The 25316-nt window shown below is 35.7% G+C and overlaps 3 protein-coding genes and 1 long non-coding RNA gene across 5 annotated transcripts; 3 read left to right on the top strand and 1 right to left on the bottom strand.

Annotated features, from left to right (window-relative positions):
- Positions 1-550: 550 nt before the first annotated feature.
- Positions 551-1465, bottom strand: LOC141723397 (uncharacterized). Its single transcript, XR_012576266.1, has 3 exons — positions 1315-1465; positions 1124-1211; positions 551-771 (listed from the first exon to the last, which is right to left on the bottom strand). It is a non-coding gene; the product is annotated as an uncharacterized LOC141723397 (long non-coding RNA).
- LOC141723395 (uncharacterized) lies at positions 1109-5769 on the top strand. 2 transcript variants are annotated; one of them, XM_074525186.1, is made up of 4 exons: positions 1109-1238; positions 4392-4756; positions 4880-4972; positions 5233-5769. In XM_074525186.1, exons 2-4 carry the CDS (start codon positions 4403-4405, stop codon positions 5245-5247), a joined length of 462 nt encoding a protein of 153 aa, XP_074381287.1. In that variant the 5' UTR covers positions 1109-1238; positions 4392-4402; the 3' UTR covers positions 5248-5769. The 2 variants fall into 2 exon arrangements, with proteins under 2 accessions (XP_074381287.1, XP_074381286.1); XM_074525185.1 differs by having other exon boundaries at positions 4392-4972.
- Positions 5770-6041: 272 nt separating this feature from the next.
- On the top strand, positions 6042-12752 carry LOC141723396 (uncharacterized). The gene is made up of 2 exons (XM_074525187.1): positions 6042-6133; positions 12050-12752. Exon 2 carries the CDS (start codon positions 12059-12061, stop codon positions 12569-12571), a length of 513 nt encoding a protein of 170 aa, XP_074381288.1. The 5' UTR covers positions 6042-6133; positions 12050-12058; the 3' UTR covers positions 12572-12752.
- A 10309-nt stretch (positions 12753-23061) lies between these two features.
- On the top strand, positions 23062-23885 carry LOC141659805 (uncharacterized). Its single transcript, XM_074466730.1, has 2 exons — positions 23062-23134; positions 23311-23885. The coding sequence occupies exons 1-2, from the start codon at positions 23062-23064 to the stop codon at positions 23883-23885; spliced, it is 648 nt and encodes a 215-aa protein (XP_074322831.1).
- Positions 23886-25316: the final 1431 nt, after the last annotated feature.

Genomic DNA, 25316 nt, shown 5'->3' on the forward strand with positions numbered 1-25316 from the left:
TTTAAATATATCTGATTTTTGTTCCGATTAATCCCGTTTTATCGATTAATCCCTAATCAGTATCTAAATCGATTAGTGCTGATTACCGATTTTTACAACCATGAATGTGATGTATGTAATAATTTATTCCCTCCGTCCTATATTACATTTCCCGTTTTGACTTGTTACACTATTCATGATAAGCGATTGACTATTAATTTATGTCTAATTTATAATATCAAATATAGTCATGAGTGATTTTGTTGGATTCGTATTTATGAATATTATAATACAATAAAGTTTTTATATTTAATACTAATACGAAATTAAAAATATTAATATCAAAAGTATGCATTGAGTTCAACACAAATAGTAAACATTTTTATGGAGGGAGGGAGTAACTGATACTCATAAATTCTTACTTAGGGAGTTGGTGCACACTGGTGCATAATATAGCTAAGCAATGAGTCAACTCAGGTGACAACTACTCCATTGCGCCTTAGACTTTTAGATGCTTGATCAAACGCATATCACCAGTTAAAGGGGAACTGGGAAAGCAAAGTTAGAAATGTGGGTAATAAAGACTATTTAAACATATCATAATAGATAATTTTACACGCTTAAATGATTAATTTTGATAAAAATGCATTCCAGTTGTTCATCGGATGTGCTTAATAACTAGAGTTCTAGTCTTATACACAAGGAGGAAAATGATGGATTTATAATCAACCGATGAAGATAGAGAGATCGCAGCACTCCTCAAAGAGGCAACAGCAACACAAAGCTGCAACACTGCAATACCACAGATAATCAAATATAAATCAACATTAAGACTAGTGTGTGCATGATTTAATTCTTAGACCTGATCATACTCATTTTTGTGCTTTTAACATAGATTTTGTTGACAAAAAGTTATTGTTTGGACTCCTTGTATGTACTATGTATTTGTTTTTTCCGTTTGGATCATGGGATTTGAATCCGGTTAACGTGAATCAGAATAAGATTTCAATACAAGCTCCAATCTCATGAACCAAAAGGCACGTTACTTATTTCGTCAACTACCAAACACTCTGTGACAGATTCGGGGGTGCTGTGGGAAACAAAGATAGCAAAATAATCAAAATAAAAATGGTAAAACACTTACCATCCCTCAAGGAAACCTGGTTCCCTCCTAGGCGGCGGAGCTGTGTAGTACTGTGGTGGTGCCATTACAGGAGGACCATAATAGTTACCTGCAATTATCAACTCTTCATTTTCAGGTATCTGCAACTATACTTAAATAGTCTAATACTCAAGTTAACAGCAAAAATAAACAGGCTAATTACAGGTGTTTACCTTGAGCAGGGTAGGGATAAGCATACTTTGGTGGTTCATTCATCTCTTCTCTCTCTCTCTCCCTCCCTCCCTCCCTCTCTCTATCTCTCTATCTGGCACAGTTGCACTTCACAAATCAATCTATTCTGCCTTAAATTTCGGTTTAAGAAAAAGAAAGCACAAAAGCAATGCATTTATGCCTTTTTACTCGGTTTAAACTTTGATATACTCCCTCCCTCCCCTCTCAAATATTTATCAATGTTTTGGACACGGAATTTAAAAATAAATGATAAAGTTGTAGAGAAAAGTTAAAAAAGTGATCGGAGAGAAGTAATAAATGTAGTTATTTTAAATATTATAAAAAATTTACTATTTTTAAGATTTTTTAAAATATAAACAATCGGAAGAAATATTCCAAAAATAAAAATGTAAAGTATTGAGGAGTATTCTACAAGGTGGGACCATATGATGTACCATTCTCCTTTCTTACTTTTTAAGCTGGTGTCTGCATGTTTAATTTTGTAGTACTCGAAATTAATTGGACAAAAAAATAAATGATTCAGTGGCATAGTCCATGTCCACCTAACAGATAAGTTCTGAGTGGATCTTATGTTTTCTAAGATTTAGTAAGTAAAAATTTAAGGACTGATAGGGATTAGACTGTGATTAATGAATCAATCACTATGGCATTATCACCAATATAACGAATCTGATTTAATTAACTCTTAAAATTACATTTTCGTTGTAGTAAATTATGCACGATAGAGGTTTTTGACAGAAATAGAGAATGGAGCAGTTGACAAGTTGCCAAAAAGGCAATGGAGTTGTTCGCTCCAAGCCTCTGATGCTGTTTAAAACATTAGAGCAAGTGTGACAAAAAATGGTATTTTAACAATATTTTAGTAATTCCTTAAATTACTAATAATTTTTTGTCCATAACTTTTCAAATTTATTAATACAAAAATAATAATAATAATAATAATAATAATAATAATTGGGATCATTAACATTAAGGTAATACACTTGCATTAACTAATATCACTACCAGATTAAGAGATCACAAGTTCAGTACCAAAATACAGTAGCAAGACTAGTATTATAATTGTAGTTATCAATATCCGCAAACACCAAACACTATATCATCCTCGCCACAAAATTATAAGAAATATAATACAAATTCGCAGACCTAAAATTAACGTTACTATCACACGGCTTTGTTTTCGTAATTCCTCGGGTCTCTTCTGTTGTGACATGTTTCTTCTCTTCAACCTGTTTTTTTTCTGTTTCTCCTTCTGATTTTTAACATGTTTCTCCTTTTCTTTATCCTAATTCAACCTGAAATCACGTTTATCTTGAAACTCAGGAACATATTGAGAATTAGGCGTAGGTTCTAGCACAAAGAGCCTAATTATTTGAGGCACAATGGTAGTGATGTTATGATATGCATCTATCATATTTCTGGACATCTTCATCGCAGTCCACGGATACCAAGTCGTTTAGATCTTTATCTCCGGGACATAAATACTTGAACTTACATGGAGTGTTTGTGTTCAAGTTGCATGAAGAAACTAGCATGGTTACTGTCACGAGGTCAGATTTTTCAACCCTGGAATCTCTGATCTGTGCGGCATACTCATTCGCCCACCAATGCGCCCAAGCAGTCAGCCTTCCGAGAGGTTGTCACCAGCAGCCCCAGCAACACCAGCAAACCCAAGCACAACGGATATGATATTGAACCAACGCACAACAGGAACCAATCGTGTGTGCTAAGTGTGTCTAATTACCAAGCAAATATAAGACACAGCAAATTACGAGCCTGAATGCCCAACCTTCTATTGACCAACAATATAAGAATATAACTCAATTATGCTTACAGACTTGTGCTACTGCCTAGCATAATAATACAACCCAACATATGTTTACAGACTTTTCCCTACTACCTAACATATGGATACATCTTTAGTACATACAAGACAACATGCATAGATTACATTCTCACAATGCCTATCTATTTATATATCGGAGTCTGATCCACACAACCCCAACAAAGCCAACTGCCCACGCAGCCCACACAGTCCCAGCAGAAGCAACTGCCGGCGGTTACAAGCAGTTTCCTGATTTTGAATGCCTCCAATCAGTTATTTCCCACCAAGTCTTGAACCATACCTGCAAGGTAGTTATCCCAGCCACCCACTAGTACATATTCCAGAACTTATGCATATATATATCTCAGCCCCCATGTGCCACACATGTGCCTACAGTTTTGACCATGCCTTAGTCATCTTGGACTCCCAACTTAGCTCCCAGCTCAGTGTTGCCCACCAAGGCCGGCCCTTGGGTAAGGCGACCAAGGCGGCTGCCTAGGGCACCACCGCGCACAGGGGCACCAAAATATTTCAATAACATATGTATATAGGTGTATTTATTTTTTATATTATTTATTTTTTTATTTTTTTTTATTTTAAAATACAAATTTTAATTAGAATACATTAACATATATGTGATTGGGGGACATATTAAAATTTTAAAATATATTATTATCTTTGTGATAACTTTATTTTAAAATTAAAATATAATTTACTTTAATTTACTTTAAAAATATAATTAATAAATTTATTTAATAAACGAAACAAAGTAAAAATGTGAAAGGTTTGGAGAAATTGAGTTTTTGGACTATGCGCGTCTATACCCATTACCCCAGATGGCCAGATGAAGTCATATAACAAAAGTACAAAATCCTCTCCTTCACTCTGCTTAGCTACCGAATAAAATACAGAACACAGATTGTTCTCTGTTCATTCTGAATATCAATTATCAAATCACTGGAAATCATCGACTCATCGTGAAGATCAGATCATCTTTGCTTTGCAATTCAGCAATTATAACACATGTATGGTTTAAAGATTTCTATTCTAACTACTTTTTTAATAATATTGTAATTTACTATTTGTTTATTATTATTTTTCAATTTAAGGATTTGATGTGAATAATTAGAGAATAATTGAGATTTGTTTTTGTAAAAAGTAGTATGTCTTTTGTGATTCACTGATTTGGGGTTGGTGACTAAAATTAATTACATTATTTTGTTTGATGACTAGATAATTTGAAAATGAAGCGTAACCAGTTATCGGGGCATCAAAAAAGGCAAAAGAAATTGAAAGCGGCGGAAGCAGAGAAATTGCAAATGGGCTCTCTTGACAAGTTTTTTGGGAAAAAAACAACTAATAGTGGTGATATTGGGGTTCCTATTGAGAATATAGATATTAGAAAAGAATCTGAGAATGAAGCTACATATACTGAATTTGAGCAGGAGACTGAAACTGAGGAGCCAGAAACTCAAAATTTAAAAGATGGGCTTGTCGAGAATAATGTAGAAGAGACTGAGAAAGAAATTTCAGATGTTAGTATCAATTATGATCCTGGTACGTGGAAGAAAATTGATCAGTGGCTACGAGATTCATTGGTAAGAAAAGGACCTATCAGAATAAATCTTGTGCTTTGTGATATGGCAAACTGTTGTATCAAGGGGTCTAATTTTGTTGGGGTTATACAAAGATTATACACTTTGTTTTCATCTTCAACACAGCGATGGGAAATTCTCAAGAAATTTGTTAACGGCCTAACATTAAAGCCACTGTGTGCAACAAGATGGGAAAGTCACATCGAAAGCGTGAGAGCGGTAAGATTTCAGACTTTTAAACTAAGAGATGCATTGGTTCATCTTAGTAATATAACTCAAGACTCTATGATAAGGTGTGAAGATAGAAGTTTAGTTGAAAATGAAATTGAGAGTTTTGAGTTTCTATTTTCTATGTGCATCTGGTTTAACTTGTTAAATATAATTAATGCAGTTAGTAAATTCTTACAACTTGAAGATATTGATATTGATATTGCATTGTCAATATTGGAAGAACTTATAAATTTCTTTAATGAGTTTAGAGAAACTGGTTATGACTCTTGTAAGAAGGAGGCAAAAGAGTTAGCTTTGGAGTTGGATGTGGAGCATGTGTTTCCTGAAAAGCGAAAAATTCGTAGGCTTGTTCATTTTGATGATCTTGGGTTTACTGCAGCTGATGATGATCAGAACTTGAGTGCTGAACAAAAATTCAGAAGGTATTATTGTTTGTATATTGTTGATCAAGGTGCTTTTCAACTCAAAGAACGGTTTAAACAGTTTCAAGATTATAAGGAAAAATTTGGGTTTTTATTTAACTTGAAGAAGCATTTATCTGGTGATGATGAGGCGTTAAAATCTTGTTGTATGAAGCTTGAGGGATTTCTTAGACATGAAATGCGATATGATATTGTTGGCGCAGAGTTGTTTAACGAGTTACTAGTGCTTCGAATGGTAATACCCGATGAGATAACAAAGGCAATAGATGTGCTTAATTATTTAAGTTCTAGTTCAAGACAAATAAATTATCCAAATGCTTGGATAACTTATAGAATCGTTGTGACCATTCATGTTACAGTGGTAGAGGCGGAAAAAACATTTTCTAGATTGAAACTGATCAAATCTTATCTCCGCTCTTCGATGTCTCAAGGTAGACTTAATGGATTGACTTTATTGTCAATTGAAAGTGAGCTGGCAAGTTCTCTAGATTATAGCAAAATCATAGAGAGATTCACATCTCAAAAGCCTAGAAAAAAGTTTCAAAATCAATAAAGTTAAACTCATTTTTATAACTTTATTTTGACATTGTTGTGTACTAGTAATGATGACTGATCTATATTCATGATACTACATCAGTGGCTTGCAGGAGATTATTGCAGGAGGTTGAAAACTTGGATATTTAGCGTACAAGAAATTCATTATATTCACTTGCTACTTTAGATTCAAGTAAGTTTTCTTTTATACAATGAATATATCTTATTGTGATTTATTGGTTATGAATATGGGGCACCATTTTTGAATCCCGCCTAGGGCACCCAAATACATAAGGCCGGTCCTGTTGCCCACAATTAGACCAACCAACAATCCCACATAAACACAGCAACTTAAGTTTGTGTCACCGCTTAGCGACTAGTCTGTGTCGCCGCCCGGCGCCCAATCCTTGTCCCCGCCTGGCGACTAGTCCGTGTCACCGTCTGGCGCCCAATCTCGATCCCAAAATGAGATCCAGCCTAAGGGTCTTACAAACCCTCCCACACCTCTTGAGTTTGAACACCTCTTGAGTTTGATGTCCTCATCAAATCAATAAAAACTCTGAGAAGTCCGTCTCCCCTAGTAGCGAAACCAACGCCTATGAACCAAGGCTGCAAATCCGTCTGCGGTTCCTGCCACTGCCAAAACCAATCAGCTATCACCAGTTGATTAGATTAACCTCCAAGGTTTCTCCCCTTTAGTCACCAAAATTTCAGATGACCATGTGTAGTCGCACCGTCGTCTACACATCCAATACCATTCTGACTTAGTTCCAGCAGCGTCTCTCACCCTTAGAGACATTGACTTAGGCCCCGTCCAGAAAATTACCAAGTTTGCTGCCTTGTAGATGTGTCCCAACACCAATCTGATCCCACAAACCATGTTGCCGACCAACACTTGAACATCCCACAACTTCTGCATTTTCTTCTTACCCTTTTCAAACCAATAGGAACTCAGCCATCTCATAACATGAACATATTTCAACCATGATCATGTTCCTCCAAGTCACTTCCATCCATATGAGAGACCATAGGCCAATATAGCCCAACAATGTTAACTATCCATAAGCCAACATAACCAAAACCCAAGATCAGCGCTCTTCCCTTAACAAGGCATGTCCCCGGAAGAATCATATGCCCATGATGCACGCCAATCGCCATAAACAAATCAGCCACCACTGATCTGCACACCACATAACCGTGGTTAGTTTTTCCAACACTCGTCACCAAATCTGTAACATAGTCCAGCCCCTGTTGTTGAACCATGACGCCAACGCCCCCACGCTACGCCACAGTCGCCATGACTACCTCAAAAATCAGATGCGCCTCCACCAAAGAGAGACGACTTTTGTGCAATCCTTGCACTTTCCCCACATTGAACAGAAGTTTCAAGCCCAGAGTGATCTCCATCATCACCCAACGAAATGTCTCCAGCATCCCGCCTTGATAACTCCAAGTAAAACTCAACTCGTTCTACTTCGCTTAACCAACGACCAGCCAACATCCCAACTCGAAAAGAGATCTCCTCGAACCTTCTCTCTATGGCGTCAAACTGATCCCCAAGAGCATTTTTAAAGTCACCAAGATCATACTTCATGGCCCTGTATTTCCTTATCAGTGGCACCAAATTTCTGACCATGGACTCGCCCAACACTTTTTGAAACCCAACAAAATCAACTTTGCTCCCACATGATCCAGCCATAATGTCAAATCCCGAACTGATCAACGCAGCTCTGATACCACTTGTTACGGGGTCAGAATTTTCAATCCTGAAATCTCTGATCCGTGCGGCCTACTCAGGCGCCCACCAATGCGATCAAGCAGTCAGCCTTCCGAGAGGTTGTCACCAGCAGCCCCAACAACACCAGCAACCCCAGCTAACCCAAGCACAACGGATATGATATTGAACCAACGCACAACAGGATCCAATCATGTGTGCTAAGTGTGTCTAATTACCAAACAAATATAAGACACAACAAATTACGAGCCTGAATGCCCAACCTTCTATTGACCAACAATATAAGGATACAACTCGATCATGTTTACAGACTTGTGCTACTGCCTAGCATAATAATACAACCTGTCACATCTCTGTCCGAGAAGCACACACGAGCATGCATTTAATATTTTAATAATAAGTCGTTTATATTTTATTTAAGATTTTAATTGTGTTACTTGTTATTATTAATATGAGTTGATGGAATTTAGTATCTAATGTGCAAAATATTTATATATTACAAAGTGTATGCATTTAGTTGTTTGACGTTTATGTGTTAACTTAATATCATTAAGAAAGTAAATGCTATATTCTATTTCATAAAAATAATTATTTAAATTATAGATAAAAATTGAGTTACTGAATTGTGAGTTAATTGTTAAAATAACAATTAGAGCAATTTTTAAGATTTTAAGTTGGCCATGCATGCATGTCCATTCACACTTGGTGGCATACTCTTGTTAATTGGTTATATTATAATAATAATAAAAAGATTATTGTAATATCCGGGATATATCGTGTAATTATTTTTGCTATTATACAATTATTATGTGTGTTCAGTATCTATTCTGTGAGTTAATTGTTAAGTGTTATCTGTACTTGAATATTCAAAAATAATATTAATTGAGTATTTTAATTTTTATATGTCCAAAATAAAATATAGATAATTGTCATATCTTCCTAATTATTTTTATGTTGGTTTATGGATTTATAAGAATCATATGAAATTTCTAAAATCTTTTTTCGGGTAATTAAAATCTATTTTATAAAAACGGGAACCAACCGACGTCAACCGTTGTTACGTTTTTGGAACCCGAAACTCGTTCGAGAACTCCTTCCTAACCAAATTGTAATATTCCGAGCATATTCCATGTTTCGACTTTTTTCGATCCGGCTTACGGTTTGTCCTGCGCGGGTCCCGGCGCAACATTTTCGATACAATATTCGTTTCGGTAAATCAATAAAACCCGTATTTTCGATAAATGGGAGCTTTTTATTAAACTATCCCAATTATCACTTCGTAATACGTGTAACCAGGTGCTGAGACCAAGACCGCAGTACAAATTGTACTAATTTGGATAATTATCCCGAAAACCGATACCGTTTGGATCAGTTTTTACAGATAAACGTACTGTTTTATATCCGGAATGATCCAACGGGATACAAATTTTCCATAATTATAAATAGCCTTTTACCGTATTTTTTTTCGTATCAAAATCATTTGCAGATAGTTAATTATATAATTTTCAGAGAAAAGCCCTAATTTCTTAAAACTGTTCTAAGAATCAAACAGCAAAACGAAGGCGTTACCGATCTCTGTTTTTAAAGCTTGAGTAACCAAAATGAAGGATTTGAGGTGTTCTATCAGATTCTGAGCTTTATTTCACTGCAGAAATCAAGGGTATTTTTCTAAAAATTTATTTATTTTCGAATTTATTTTATTGAAAATATGAATTTTTGTTCGGATGATTGTTTGTATGATTTGATGATTGCATGTTGTAGAGCTTATTTTCCTGATGATTTTCATATGTCATACGTCTGATTTGGAGTTCAATAACATGCTCAAAAGTGGGTTTAATTTTCGAATTTCAAAATTAGGGTTTATAACCCGTATGAATGTTTTCAATTGAAATTTGGGGATTTTTGATTCAGGGGTTATTAACTGTTGATTTATAGTGGGTTGTGTTCCTTATAAAATTTGCAATCGATTGATATATAGCTCGTTAACAGAGGATGCTTGAATCGAAGGGAGTTGTGTTTTAAAGATTTGCGATGTTCGCCGGAAACCGGCGATGTTCTTGGTCAATTTCCGGCCAGAACAGGGATGATTAGAATGTTTTGAATGCATGAACAAGTTCCTGGTGTTGTGTAGTGTTGATCTGGAGGTGTTGGTGGGGTGAGGACGCCGAGATCGTTTTCTCCGGCCACCCCCGATTTTCCGGCGACTGAAACTGCAAAATTGCAGTTTAGTCCCTGTATTTTTGAAGATGGTGAAGTTTAGTCCCTGTAGTTTGCAAAGTTTTCAAAAATAGGATTCCTGTTTATAAAATGTTTAAAAATCATATTTCCTATTTATTTTTATTATAAAAATTCATTTTTAATTTCTGAAAATTCTGAAAATTATTATTTTAATTCCGAAAATTATTTTTAATTCACAAATAAATCTGAATTAATTAGTTAATTAATTTCAGTTAATTTATAATTGATTAATTGATCAATTAATTCAAAAATTAATTGATTAATTGATTTAATTAATTATTAATTGATTTTAATTAGTTATTTAATTAGATTTAATTATTTAAAAATGATTTAAAAATTCTGAAAAATAGTTTCGAGCTTTAAAATATTATTCTAAATTATTTCCAAGGCTCGATAATTATTCTAAAATTATTTCGGAGCCAGAATGGGCCAACCGAACCCTGTTTATTAACCCGAAATTGATCCAACGACCCGTTTTAATTCCGAAAAATGTTTTAAAAATCATTTTAAATACCCGAAAGCATATTTATGACCCGAGACTTCTTTATAGATGATATGTCATTGATTACGTGATGTATTATGTGTTATACATGACCTGTTGTTTGACTATCGGTCTATATATTCGGTGTTTACTTGGTTATTGCATAGATTTCAATCCGTTAATCGGATTTGGGTAAAACGAAGGGTAGATAGAAGTATGTGTTGAATAGAATCCTGTGAGTTGATGATTGATAGATGCTTATGATATGTGAGCAGAAGAGGCAAGGCGTAGGAAAGGGAAACAGGTAGTTGAGGAGTAAGACGATTGAGATTGAAAGCAAGTGTAGGATAGTAAGCTAATATCAGGCAAGTGTTCTGAACTCTCTCGAGATATTGTAATTCTTGATAGTCTTGTTGACATTACAAGTGCTTTGAAGCACGGAAACCTAAATCCTGATTTCAGTTATTGTTCTTGAGCTATGAACCATATTCTTTCTAATCCATTGATTATTGTATACCCAAACAAGAACCATAAATCTACGATACTACTCCACAAATACATACAAACTAAATACTAGACACTGAACTGAATTATTATATACTCAATCCATGATATCTTATGCTTTGAAAGACCAAATCCTTGAAACCCTGAAACGTTGTTTCCTTTGTTATCCAATTCTTTCATTACCCAGCATTCAAGCTTTGAAAGTACCTTGTTGATCTTTACAAGGATTGAAACCCTTTCATTGTTAATCATTTATTGTTGTTAATGATTTCGGTTATTTTTTATTATTGCATATTCTGTTATTATGTTAGAATTGGATTGTTTTTATAAAATTGTGGACCAGATTCGTGGTCAGACCATATAATGGTCAAGTTAGGCCAATGTGTGCCTTGGATCCAGTAGTTAGAGCAATGTTGTGTGCCTTGCTCGGGGTTAGTGCGTGACTGATCAGCAGCCTAATCTTGGTTTTTAAATTAAAAGTATAATATCCAATTCTAAATCATAATCCATTGTTCACTTGATATCATAACCATATTCACCTGAGGATCATTATTCTCAGTTTTGTCATTGTGACTTGCTGAGCTAGTTAGCTCATTTGTGCGATGTTGTTTATATTCTTTCCAGTTAAAAAGGAACCAGTTGGTAAAGAGGATCCCCAGTCCAGCGCGAGAGCTAGGGGTTCATGTTGAGAAAGCTGAGCTAGTAGGATTCTTTTGGAATAATTTAAGTTTGTAATAATGTTTAATACTCAGTTTGAATTTGAAATAGTTGGGATTTGAACGGTTTGTAATATATTAGTGTGTTTGGCTTGTGTGCATACTTTAACCTGTTGCGGTCCGTGGTGGTTGGTAAGTAGGGTCATTGCATATATTATTAGTATCTTTATTATTGTTATAAGCAGGTTATAATTAAGGTATGTGTGTGGACCCCAAACTTCTGACCCGGGTTTGGAGGGCGCCACAGGTTTGGTATCAGAGCTACAGGTTATAAGTCACTGACACAAGCCTAGGTTAACGGGAATGGGTAGAGGGTTAGGATTAGAAGTAAGGCATAGGATGATAGAACGTTGAGAGGTTGAGTGTTTCTGTATATCAGGTATTAGTGTAAATTGCGTTATGGTACGAGATTCTTATGTTACGATATGATTTCAGATAGCAGAGATGGTCGACTCTTTTATTCCCGTATCAGCTGATCACTCAGAGCCTTCAGTTGGAGCACCAGCATCGGATCCACGTCCTGTCATTCCACCAGCATTGGCTATTCTACCTCCACCGGTATTGCAGCCCGTACCATTGCAGGCTATTCCACCTCCAGGCATGAGGCCACCTGTCAGAGGACCCCCACCTGCTGATTCAGGCTTTACTAGTCATTTAGTCACAGGAGTACCTTTCCAGTTCTCTTCCTATCCTGTTCCATATCATCAGTTTGAGGCTTGCCTTATGGAGCAGCAATTCCTACAGGGTCAGATCCAGGAGTTATTGCATATCATGCGTACCAGAGAGATGGGGAGTGGTGAGAGGCGACTTAGGGAGAGGCTCCAGGCGTTTCGTAGAGCAGCTGCTGTGAGAATTGCTGAGGCTACACATGAGGACATCACCCCTGATTTCCTAGTGGAGTGGGCTAAGTGGGTTCTAGAGGAGCTTGAGGAGATAGGAGGTCCAGATTTGCCATGAGCCAGAGATTCTGAGATGGAGATGCTGAGCAGTGTTGTTATGATTATGTAGTATGGACAGTAGTGTGTAGTGTGTATCAGAAGACTTTTGAGTTGTATTTATAGACTAGCGATGCTGACTAGTGAGTAGGTTGCTGTACCCTTTTTGCTTTGACTTTCGAAGCGTCTTTACGCTTGTACTACCCTAAAACTTTTGATCTATATATATCAGTACCTTTTTCCTTTCCAACACTGTCATTTATTTTATCGCACCTGTTTTACCTTACCTTATTTATTGCACCAGTTATACCCTGTGATACCATGTGCCCTGTTTTCCATAACTGTTTATATTCTGTAAAGAAGCATGCAATTTATTTAGTCACAACTGTTTTCAAAAAGAAATATTTCTGTTTTGCAAAACTATTCTTTTATGTAAAAGATTGATTCAAAAGCTAAATAAGTTGATTGATTCTTTACAGAAAATGCCTCCCAGAAGAAATACCCGCACCAACACCCAGAATGAAGAAACCAACAACAATAATAACCAAGATGATACAACCCAGAATGTGAACCCAGGACCCATGGACCCAGCAATAGCCCAGATTCTTCAAATCTTGGCCCAACAAACAGTTCACCTGGCACAACAACAACAAAGACAGACCAATCCCCAGGTAACTTTCAAAACTTTTTAGGCAATAAACCCACCAGAATTCAAGGGTTCCTTAGAGCCAATTGAAGCAAATGTTTGGTTAAAGGAAATAGAAAAGGCATTTGCCTTAGTGAAAGTGAAAGAGGAACAGAAGGTTGAGTTTGCAAGTTACTATCTGAAGAATGAGGCCACCTATTGGTGGGAAATGGTGAAGACACTGGAAGGCACAAATGTTATTAGTTGGGAAAGGTTCAAAGAATTGTTTTTAGAAAAGTATTTTCCTCAGTTTGTTCAGGATCAAATGGAGCTGAAGTTTTTAGAATTAAAGCAAGGGAATATGTCGGTAACAGATTATGAGGGGAAGTTTGAGGAATTGTCAAGGTATGTGCCGTCGTATGTTGATACTGATAGAAAGAAAGCTAAGAGATTCCAGCAAGGCTTGAAGCCATGGATCAGGGGGAAAGTAGCTATTTTTGAATTGGATACCTATGCCGGGGTTGTCAGAAAGCTATGATCGCAGATACAGAGAGTGAGACAGAAAGATAAGGAAAGCAAGAAAAGGAAAGTTGAGGGAAGTGAGGGTCAGTCACAAACAGGGAAGTTTCCAAATTTTAAGAAGGGCAAGTTTCAGCCAGGGAGAAATTTTAATTTCATGAGACAAAATGCAGGAGACGGAGGCCAGGGCAATCGTCCAGCTAATGTGAATCCGCCGAATCAGTTGAGATTAACTTTTACAGATTGTCAAGTATGTGGAAAGAAGCATGGAGGAGTTTGTAACAAGTTGAATGTGGTATGTTTTAAATGCAACCAGAAAGGGCACTACTCGAGGGAGTGCCGAAATCAGCCAGCAAGAGAGCCAACAAATAAAGATCAACCTATCCGGAATCCAGCAGTGAAAGTTCCAGTCATTGGATTTACATGCTTTAAATGTGGGAAGCCAGGACATATGGCCAGGTATTGCAAGACACCGGCCCCAGTTAGTAATGCATTGAGAATTATGGGATCTATTTCAACAGTGAATGAGACTCCGAGGGCTAGAGTTTTTGACATGTCGGTGAAGGATGCGATCCAGGATACGGATGTCGTGGCAAGTACGCTTAATGTGAACTCTTTATGTGCCAAAGTGTTAATAGATTCGGGAGCAACTCGATCGTTTGTTTCACAAGATTTTGTTAGTAAATTAAATTGTCCAGTTGAGTGCTTAAATGAAATAATGACTGTGGAGTTAGCAAATCAAGAACGTGTAGCTGTGAATCAAGTTTGTGAGAATTGTGAGGTTGAGATTTTTGGTAGTAAGTTTTGTGTAGATTTGATACCATTTAAGTTAGGAGAATTTGATGTGATATTAGGGATGGATTGGTTATCTAAGCATGATGCTCAGATAGATTGTCGAAATAAGAAAGTAATGGTGAAAACGCCAGATGAAAGAATAGTAACGTTCAAAGGTCAGAAACAAGTAAAGAAGTTCTTAACGATGATTCAAGCTAAGAAGTTACTACGGCAAGGATGCGAGCATTTCGTAGCATACGTGATTGATAAAAGTCAGGAGCCAGCAAAACTTGAAGATATCCCAGTAGTGAATGAATTTCCAGACGTATTTCCCGACGAATTGCCAGGACTTCCTCCAGATAGAGAAATTGAATTTGCGATCGACTTAGCACCTGGAATAGAACCAGTATCCAAGGCCCCGTACAGAATGGCGCCTGTTGAGATGAAAGAGCTAGCAAAGCAAATGCAGGAATTGTTAGAGAAAGGAGTAATCAGACCCAGTGTATCCCCGTGGGGTGCACCGGTATTCTTTGTCAAGAAGAAAGATGGAAGCATGAGACTGTGCATCGACTATAGGGAGCTCAACAAGTTGACAATCAAGAATAAGTATCCGTTACCCAGAATTGATGATTTGTTTGACCAATTGAAGGAAGCCAAGTATTTCTCCAAGATCGATTTAAGATCGGGATATCATCAACTGAAGATCAAACCAGAAGATATACCAAAGACAGCTTTCAGAACAAGGTATGGACATTACGAGTTTTTAGTGATGTCTTTTGGATTGACCAACGCCCCAGCAGCGTTTATGGACCTGATGAACAGAATTTTCAAGGAATATTTGGACAAGTTCGTTATAGTATTTATAGACGATATTTTAATCTATTCAAAGACGGAGGAGGATCATGCGGAACATTTAAGGACAACTTTGGAGATTTTAAGGAAAAAGAAGTTATATGCTAAATTATCGAAGTGTGAGTTTTGGCTACAAGAAGTTCAGTTCTTAGGACACATAGTCAGTAACGAAGGGATCAAAGTGGACCCGGCAAAGATCGAAGCAATTACGAATTGGGAGAGACCGAGAACACCCATTGAGGTAAGAAGTTTCTTGGGATTGGCAGGATATTATCGACAATTCGTTCAGAATTTCTCAAGGATTGCCACACCATTAACAAAGCTTACACGAAAGAATGAAAAGTTTATATGGAATGACAAGTCCGAAGAAAGTTTTCAGGAATTGAAGCGGAGATTAATCACAACACCTGTTTTGTCACTTCCAGACGATCAAGGGAATTTTGTAATTTATAGCGATGCTTCCTACAAAGGATTAGGATGTGTTCTTATGCAGCACGACAAGGTGATTGCGTATGCGTCAAGGCAATTAAAACCACACGAACAAAAGTATCCTACTCATGACTTGGAGCTAGCAGCTATAGTTTTTGCTTTGAAGATTTGGAGACATTATTTGTATGGAGAAAAGTGTGAGATTTTCACGGATCACAAAAGTTTGAAATATATATTTACCCAGAAGGAACTTAATATGAGGCAAAGGAGATGGTTAGAATTGATCAAGGATTATGATTGCTCGATTAATTATCATCCCGGTAAGGCGAACGTGGTGGCAGACGCATTAAGTCGGAAGGAAAAGTTAAATGAGTTATCAGTACCTGAAGATATATATAAGGAATTTCAGAAATTGGAATTGGAAATTAGAGTTTGCGAACCTGAGGAAGCGAAAGTGTACAGTATGACTTTCCAGCCAGAGTTGTTGGAGAAAATAAAGAAATATCAGAAAGATGTAATGGATCAAGATATAAATTGTTTGGTAGGTGAAGAATTATGCACGCAGAAGGATGATCAAGGCATTTTGAGATTTTCATCTAGAATCTGGATTCCACCAGTGACGGAGTTAAAGAATGAAATTTTACAAGAAGCACATAGTTCAAGATATTCCATCCATCCAGGGAGTACCAAAATGTACAGAGATTTAAAGAAGAATTATTGGTGGCCAGATATGAAGAGAGAAATTGCGGAATGGGTTAGCAAATGTTATACCTGTCAGAGAGTTAAAATAGAGCATCAAAGACCAAGCGGATTGCTACAGCCATTGGAGATTCCAGAGTGGAAGTGGGAACATATTACCATGGATTTCATAGTTGGATTACCAAGGACAAGGGCTAATCATGATGCCATTTGGGTTATAGTAGATAGACTTACCAAGTCAGCTCATTTTCTGCCTATAAATGAAAGATTTTCGCTCGACAAGTTGGTCCATATGTACCTAAAAGAAATTGTAGTTCATCATGGAGTTCCAGTGTCTATCGTATCTGATCGAGATCCAAGGTTTAATTCAAGATTTTGGAAGAGTTTTCAACAATGTTTGGGAACAAGACTGAATATGAGTACAGCTTATCACCCCCAAACGGATGGCCAAAGTGAAAGAACGATCCAGACAATCGAGGATATGTTATGTGTTTGTGCGATTGATTTCAAAGGAAGTTGGGACGAACATTTACCTCTGGTAGAGTTTGCTTACAACAACAGTTATCATGCCAGCATTGGAATGCCACCCTATGAAGTCCTTTATGGACGCAAATGTAGATCTCCAATATATTGGGACGAAGTAGGAGAACGCAAGATACTTGGACCTGAACTGGTACAGCAGACAAAGGAAGTTGTTGAACTTATCCAGAAAAGATTAATAGCCGCTCAAAATCGTCAGAGGAAATATGTAGACCAATCAAGGAAAGACATGGAATTTGAAGAAGGAAGCTTGGTATTACTGAAAGTATCACCATGGAAAGGACTAACGAGGTTTGGAAAGAAAGGGAAGCTAAGCCCAAGATATGTCGGACCTTTTGAGATCCTAAAGCACGTTGGCAAAGTAGCTTATGAATTGGCGTTACCTCCGCACATGGAGCACATTCACAATGTTTTTCATGTATCGATGCTCAAGAAATATAATCCAGACTCCAGACATGTAATAGAATATGAGCCAATAGAGCTTCAGGCAGATTTATCATATGTAGAGAGTCCGATAGAGATTCTAGAGGCAAGAGAGAAAGTATTGAGAAATAAAGTGGTAAAGTTAGTAAGAGTATTGTGGAGAAACCTAAAGGTTGAAGAGTCAACGTGGGAGTTAGAAAGTGATATGCGAGAAAAGTACCCTCATTTGTTTTCTTAGAGATTCTGAGGACAGAATCCTTTTAAGGGGGGAAGGATGTAATATCCGGGATATATCGTGTAATTATTTTTGCTATTATACAATTATTATGTGTGTTCAGTATCTATTCTGTGAGTTAATTGTTAAGTGTTATCTGTACTTGAATATTCAAAAATAATATTAATTGAGTATTTTAATTTTTATATGTCCAAAATAAAATATAGATAATTGTCATATCTTCCTAATTATTTTTATGTTGGTTTATTGATTTATAAGAATCATATGAAATTTCTAAAATCTTTTTCCGGGTAATTAAAATCTATTTTATAAAAACGGGAACCAACCGACGTCAACCGTTGTTACGTTTTTGGAACCCGAAACTCGTTCGAGAACTCCTTTCTAACCTAATTGTAAAATTCCGAGCATATTCCATGTTTCGACTTTTTCGATCCGGCTTACGGTTTGTCCTGCGCGGGTCCCGACGCAACATTTTCGATACAATATTCGTTTCGGTAAATCAATAAAACCCGTATTTTCGATAAACGGGAGCTTTTTATTAAACTATCCCAATTATCACTTCGTAATACGTGTAACCAGGCGCTGAGACCAAGACCGCAGTACAAATTGTACTAATTTGGATAATTATCCCGAAAACTGATACCGTTTGGATCAGTTTTTACAGATAAACGTACTGTTTTATATCCGGAATGATCCAACGGGATACAAATTTTCCATAATTATAAATAGCCTTTTAACGTATTTTATTTCGTATCAAAATCATTTGCAGATAGTTAATTATATAATTTTCAGAGAAAAGCCCTAATTTCTTAAAACTGTTCTAAGAATCAAACAGCAAAACGAAGGCGTTACCGATCTCTGTTTTTAAAGCTTGAGTAACCAAAACGAAGGATTTGAGGTGTTCTATCAGATTCTGAGCTTTATTTCACTGCATAAATCAAGGGTATTTTTCTAAAAATTTATTTATTTTCGAATTTATTTTATTGAAAATATGAATTTTTGTTCGGATGATTGTTTGTATGATTTGATGATTGCATGTTGTAGAGCTTATTTTCCTGATGATTTTCATATGTCATACGTCTGATTTGGAGTTCAATAACATGCTCAAAAGTGGGTTTAATTTTCGAATTTCAAAATTAGGGTTTATATATCCCGTATGAATGTTTTCAATTGAAATTTGGGGATTTTTGATTCAGGGGTTATTAGCTGTTGATTTATAGTGGGTTGTGTTCCTTATAAAATTTGCAATCGATTGATATATAGCTCGTTAACAGAGGATGCTTGAATCGAAGGGAGTTGTGTTTTAAAGATTTGCGATGTTCGCCGGAAACCGGCGATGTTCTTGGCCAATTTCCGGCCAGAACAGGGATGATTAGAATATTTTGAATGCATGAACAAGTTCCTGGTGTTGTGTAGTGTTGATCTGGAGGTGTTGGTGGGGTGAGGACGCCGGGATCGTTTTCTCTGGCCACCCCCGATTTTTCGGCGACTGAAACTGCAAAATTGCAGTTTAGTCCCTGTATTTTTGAAGATGGTGAAGTTTAGTCCCTGTAGTTTGCAAAGTTTTCAAAAATAGGATTCCTGTTTATAAAATGTTTAAAAATCATATTTCCTATTTATTTTTATTGTAAAAATTCATTTTTAATTTCTGAAAATTCTGAAAATTATTATTTTAATTCCGAAAATTATTTTTAATTCACAAATAAATCTGAATTAATTAGTTAATTAATTTCAGTTAATTTATAATTGATTAATTGATCAATTAATTCGAAAATTAATTGATTAATTGATTTAATTAATTATTAATTGATTTTAATTAGTTATTTAATTAGATTTAATTATTTAAAAATGATTTAAAAATTCTGAAAAATAGTTTCGAGCTTTAAAATATTATTCTAAATTATTTCAAAGGCTCGATAATTATTCTAAAATTATTTCGGAGCCAGAATGGGCCAACCGAACCCTGTTTATTAACCCGAAATTGATCCAACGACCCGTTTTAATTCCGAAAAATGTTTTAAAAATCATTTTAAATACCCGAAAGCATATTTATGACCCGAGACTTCTTTATAGATGATATGTCATTGATTACGTGATGTATTATGTGTTATACGTGACCTGTTGTTTGACTATCGGTCTATATATTCGGTGTTTACTTGGTTATTGCATAGATTTCAATCCGTTAATCGGATTTGGGTAAAACGAAGGGTAGATAGAAGTATGTGTTGAATAGAATCCTGTGAGTTGATGATTGATAGATGCTTATGATATGTGAGCAGAAGAGGCAAGGCGTAGGAAAGGGAAATAGGTAGTTGAGGAGTAAGACGATTGAGATTGAAAGCAAGTGCAGGATAGTAAGCTAATATCAGGCAAGTGTTCTGAACTCTCTCGAGATATTGTAATTCTTGATAGTCTTGTTGACATTGCAAGTGCTTTGAAGCACGGAAACCTAAATCCTGATTTCAGTTATTGTTCTTGAGCAATGAACCATATTATTTCTAATCCATTGATTATTGTATACCCAAACAAGAACCACAAATCTACGATACTACTCCACAAATATATACAAACTAAATACCAGACACTGAACTGAATTATTATATACTCAATCCATGATATCTTATGCTTTGAAAGACCAAATCCTTGAAACCCTGAAATGTTGTTTCCTTTGTTATCCAATTCTTTCATTACCCAACATTCAAGCTTTGAAAGTACCTTGTTGATCTTTACAAGGATTGAAACCCTTTCATTGTTAATCATTTATTGTTGTTAATGATTTCGGTTTTTGTTTATTATTGCATATTCTGTTATTATGTTAGAATTGGATTGTTTTTATAAAATTGTGGACCAGATTCGTGGTCAGACCATATAATGGTCAAGTTAGGCCAATGTGTGCCTTGGATCCAGTAGATAGAGCAATGATGTGTGCCTTGCTCGGGGTTAGTGCGTGACTGATCAGCAACCTAACCTTGGTTTTTAAATTAAAAGTATAATATCCAATTCTAAATCATAATCCATTGTTCACTTGATATCATAACCATATTCACCTGAGGATCATTATTCTCAGTTTTGTCATTGTGACTTGCTGAGCTAGTTAGCTCATTTGTGCGATGTTGTTTATATTCTTTCCAGTTAAAAAGGAACCAGTTGGTAAAGAGGATCCCCAGTCCAGCGCGAGAGCTAGGGGTTCATGTTGAGAAAGCTGAGCTAGTAGGCTTCTTTTGGAATAATTTAAGTTTGTAATAATGTTTAATACTCAGTTTGAATTTGAAATAGTTGGGATTTGAACGGTTTGTAATATATTAGTGTGTTTGGCTTGTGTGCATACTTTAACCTGTTGCGGTCCGTGGTGGTTGGTAAGTAGGGTCATTGCATATATTATTAGTATCTTTATTATTGTTATAAGCAGGTTATAATTAAGGTGTGTGTGTGGACCCCAAACTTCTAACCCGCGTTTGGAGGGCGCCACAATTATAATCATAGTGTGACCTAGTGACCAAGTTGAAGGTCAGTTGGGTCAGCTATACATGGTTCCCTAATTGATATGATTTGATTAGAATGCGTTTAAAATAGAAATTAAATCTATAAAAAATTTAAATATTAGAGGGGATATTTGGAAAAAAGAAAATAATAATAATAATAAACAATAAACAAGAAAATGAGATGTATTTAAGAAAATGTAAAACTTTGCATTCAAGAATTTATTCTAGACATAATAGATTTTAATTTATATTAATTTTAGAGCTTTAGTTGAAAAAAATATAGAATTTAAGACCTAGTATAATTTTTAAATTAAAAAGGAAAATTTTGGCAAGTGAGTGATGCAGAGGTGGGAAGGTTACTACTTGTTTTATAAAATCAAATAAGTAAGTGTATTTAGTAAAAAGAAAAACGTGTACAAAGCAAGAAAAATGGGCCATGAGGCATTGATTAATAAAATGAATAAAACAATATTAAGTCAATATTATCATGGAACACTAGTATAATAAATAAATGAATAAATATATAATTAAGAATTCTAGTCCATGCGAGTAGATTGAAAACTATTAATTAATTAATTAATTAATTAATTAGTTAATTAATTAATAGAAGTAGTAGTGACACTACGGAAGAATAAGGTGACCAAGTTGAGGTCACTTATTTTATTAGCATAAGATCTTGTTTATAAAGAGATGATAAGCTTGAAAAAGAAAATAAAAAAAAGGTAGCAAACGTGGCTATCAAATTGATAGTATGAGTGTCCTATTCAAAGGTCATATAGATTAACATAGTACGCAAACATATAAAAGAAAAAGAAACACAAGTAGAAAAAAGACCTTTCAGTTAACTTTTGGGTATCAATATATATGAGAACAAAAGGGGGTATAAGAACAGGGGAGACGATCAAAAGAGAGTTTGGCGGATTAGTGAACCTAGTAATTTCCGAAGAGCTCAATTAACAAGGAAGATAGGAGATCAACGACTCCAGCGTTTGACACCGACTAGAGGTTCTTGAAATTTATTGGATTAAAATCGTATAAGGTGAGTATAAATCGGAATATGATTCTAATATAATTAACTTTATGAATTCATTTTAATTACTTGATTATGAGAATATTACTTGAATATATTGTTTAATTATATGTGCATGTTGTAAACTGTTTATATTATGTGACTGTATACTTATTGTGTTGTACTGGCTGTAAAATAGTTATAATCGTATAACCTGCTACTTGGATTCTTTTTAACATGCTATAAAGATGAATAAGCACTTCAATTAATTAAAGGCGCTGTGACCATCAATATTATAGTATCAAAGATAGGTCTAGCTAGCCTTTAACATGAATTAGTAGCCTTTGTCGCTATCAATATGAATTTCCAGCCTTTTTGGCTATTAACGAGAATTATGAGCCTTTGAAGTAATAACGTGAAACAATGTGAATTCCGGAATGATACTAAAAGATTGATTGGTCACAACAATAAAAGTCAAGGGAATATTAGCACATATGTATTCATGTACATGGCACAAGTATTTTATTGTTCTTTTATATTGTTAAATTTATTAGAGTAAAAGTTATAATGATTTATTCTTATTGAGTTGCAACTCATATCAAATACAAATACTTTACAGGTTATCCAAAAAAATAGACTTTTGCGTGATATCAAGTTTGGAGTGGTAAATACAAGTTTAAGTCACAGTTCGGCCAGCTAATGCTCCAGACTCCCTACTCTTCAGCACTTATATATATAGCTATACTTAGCTAAGTCTTTTGGGAAACTATTTATAATTTTTGTGTCGATTCTATTTGTATAAGTTAAGGAAGAATGTGGGTTTGTAATATTAATACATATGCTTGTGTGTATTTAAAATTTGAGCGCTTGAACCTATCTAGTTTTTACAAGTATATATTCAATTAGATTAAATCATATAAATACAATGAGGTACAAGGGTGTCACATTTAGTTGGTATCAGAGCAGGGATATGATTCTTAGGACATATATTGATTCATGTGCATATGATAAGTTATTTTATATAATTTTAACCTATATGCATATATTTATAGGTCTATGGATATGAATCAAGATATTCACGTTCCTATTGCACAAGGGAGTTGAGGAGTAGCTGGCCAACAGTCTAAAAGTGGATTACATGCTCCACAAGTACACTTGCATGCACAAAATGTAGATATAGAACAGGAAGTGGAAGGACCTAGGATTGTTCCTGGAGATGAACATATAAAACGTGACTATAAAGAACTTAGGAAGTTAGGGGCAATTGACTTCTATGGCACTGTAGATCTCGCTGAAGCAGAAAAATGGTTGAAAAGAACTGAAAGGATATTCATTATGATGCGTTGTGCTCCAGAGGAGAAGTTTGATTATGCAGTGTCATTGCTACAAGAAGATGCATATGATTGGTGGGAGACCGTTCCGGACTCAGCTGTACAACCACCAATATTGACTTGGGATGATTTTCTACGTGAGTTCAGAGACAAGTATATGCCTGAGATATACAGGGATGAAAAGCAAAGGGAGTTTTTGACTTTGAAACAAGGGATTATGAGTGTGGCTGAATATGAGGTAAACTTTACACAATTATCCCATTATGCAATGGCTATGGTCTTAACTGAAAGGGATCGATGTAGGCATTTTGAAGAAGGTCTCAAATATGATATTCGAAGCAAGATTACTCCTGGAGATCTTCGTAGTTACATTGACTTGCGAGCTGCCGCCATTAGGGCAGAACGTTTAATCAAGTAAAAATCAACTTTCTTTCAAAGGCCCAAAAGAGAAGGATCCGGATTTTCTGGTGGATTTGGTGGGAGACCAGGCAGACGTCAGAATTTTAGTTCACCCGCACAATCATTTACAAGAGGAATTACTTTCGTATCTAGGGGTGGAAGGTCCTATTTTTCAGGGAATGCTAACAGAAATCAACCGGCAACAATGCAAACAAAAACCACATGTCCGCACTGTAATAGACAACATCTTGGGGAATGTCGAGGAATTTCTGGAGGATGCTATTTTTGTGGTGAACAAGGACATTTTGTGAGAGAATGTCCCAGAAGAGTAAACAGTGGGCAAGCTGCATCAGAGACAACTGTTCAGAACAGAGGAACGGGAACATCTTTTGGTAGAGGTCGAGGAAAAGTTACTAACGCTGGTGGTGGTATTGGCCAGTCTGAAGCACAGAGCTCTAGGGCACCTACACATGCACGAGTTTTTGCGTTAAACAGAGATGAAGCCGCAACAACACCTGAAGTAATCACTAGTAAAGTTCTTTTCAATAACTTAGAAGTTTGTGTTCTTATTGATCCTGGATCTACACATTCAGTCATATCATCTAAAATGACATCACATATGCACAAGAATCCTGACACGTTAGATTCTAAAGTGAATGTTTACACTTCACTGGGTGAGGTAGTAGTTGTAGATAGAATATATAGAGATGGTTTTATTCAGATAAACGAGGCAAAGTTACATGCAGATTTGATAGTCTTATCATTTCGTGAGTTTGATATAATATTAGGTATGGATTGGTCATCAAGACATCGTGCAAAGGTTGATTGTTATACCAAGGAAGCTGTGATTGATTCTCCTGGTCAGAATAGAGTATTATTTTGTGTTGATCGTCAAATGATACCAAGTTGTTTAGTTTCTACTTTGAAAGCTTTTAAGATGATTAGGAATGGTTGTGATGCTTATTTAGCACATGTGGTTGATACTAATGCCACTACAAGTAAATTTGAAGATATTCCCATGGTTAAGGAATTTTCATAGGTATTTGCAGAAGAATTGCCAGGAATGCCACCGGATAGAGATATAGAATTTTCTATTGAGCTTCTTCCAGGTACAACACCAATTTTCAATTCTTCATATCGAATGGAACCAGTAAAATTGAAAGAGTTAAAGAAACAATTGATAGAGTTACTAGAGAAATGTTATATTCGTCCAAGTGTTTCACCTTGGGGTGCGCCCGTATTATTTGTTTAAAAGAAAGATGGTACCATGAGATTATGTATAGACTACCGGAAGCTTAATCAGGTCACAGTAAAGAACAAGTATCCATTACCAAGAGTTGATGATTTGTTTGATAAATTACAAGGTGCATGTGTTTTCTCAAATATTGACTTGAGATCAGGTTACCATCAGTTAAAGATTGCAAATGAAGATATTCCCAATACTGCTTTT

This window comes from Apium graveolens, chromosome 5, assembly GCF_009905375.1.
Source record: "Apium graveolens cultivar Ventura chromosome 5, ASM990537v1, whole genome shotgun sequence".
Classification (NCBI taxonomy): domain Eukaryota; kingdom Viridiplantae; phylum Streptophyta; class Magnoliopsida; order Apiales; family Apiaceae; genus Apium; species Apium graveolens.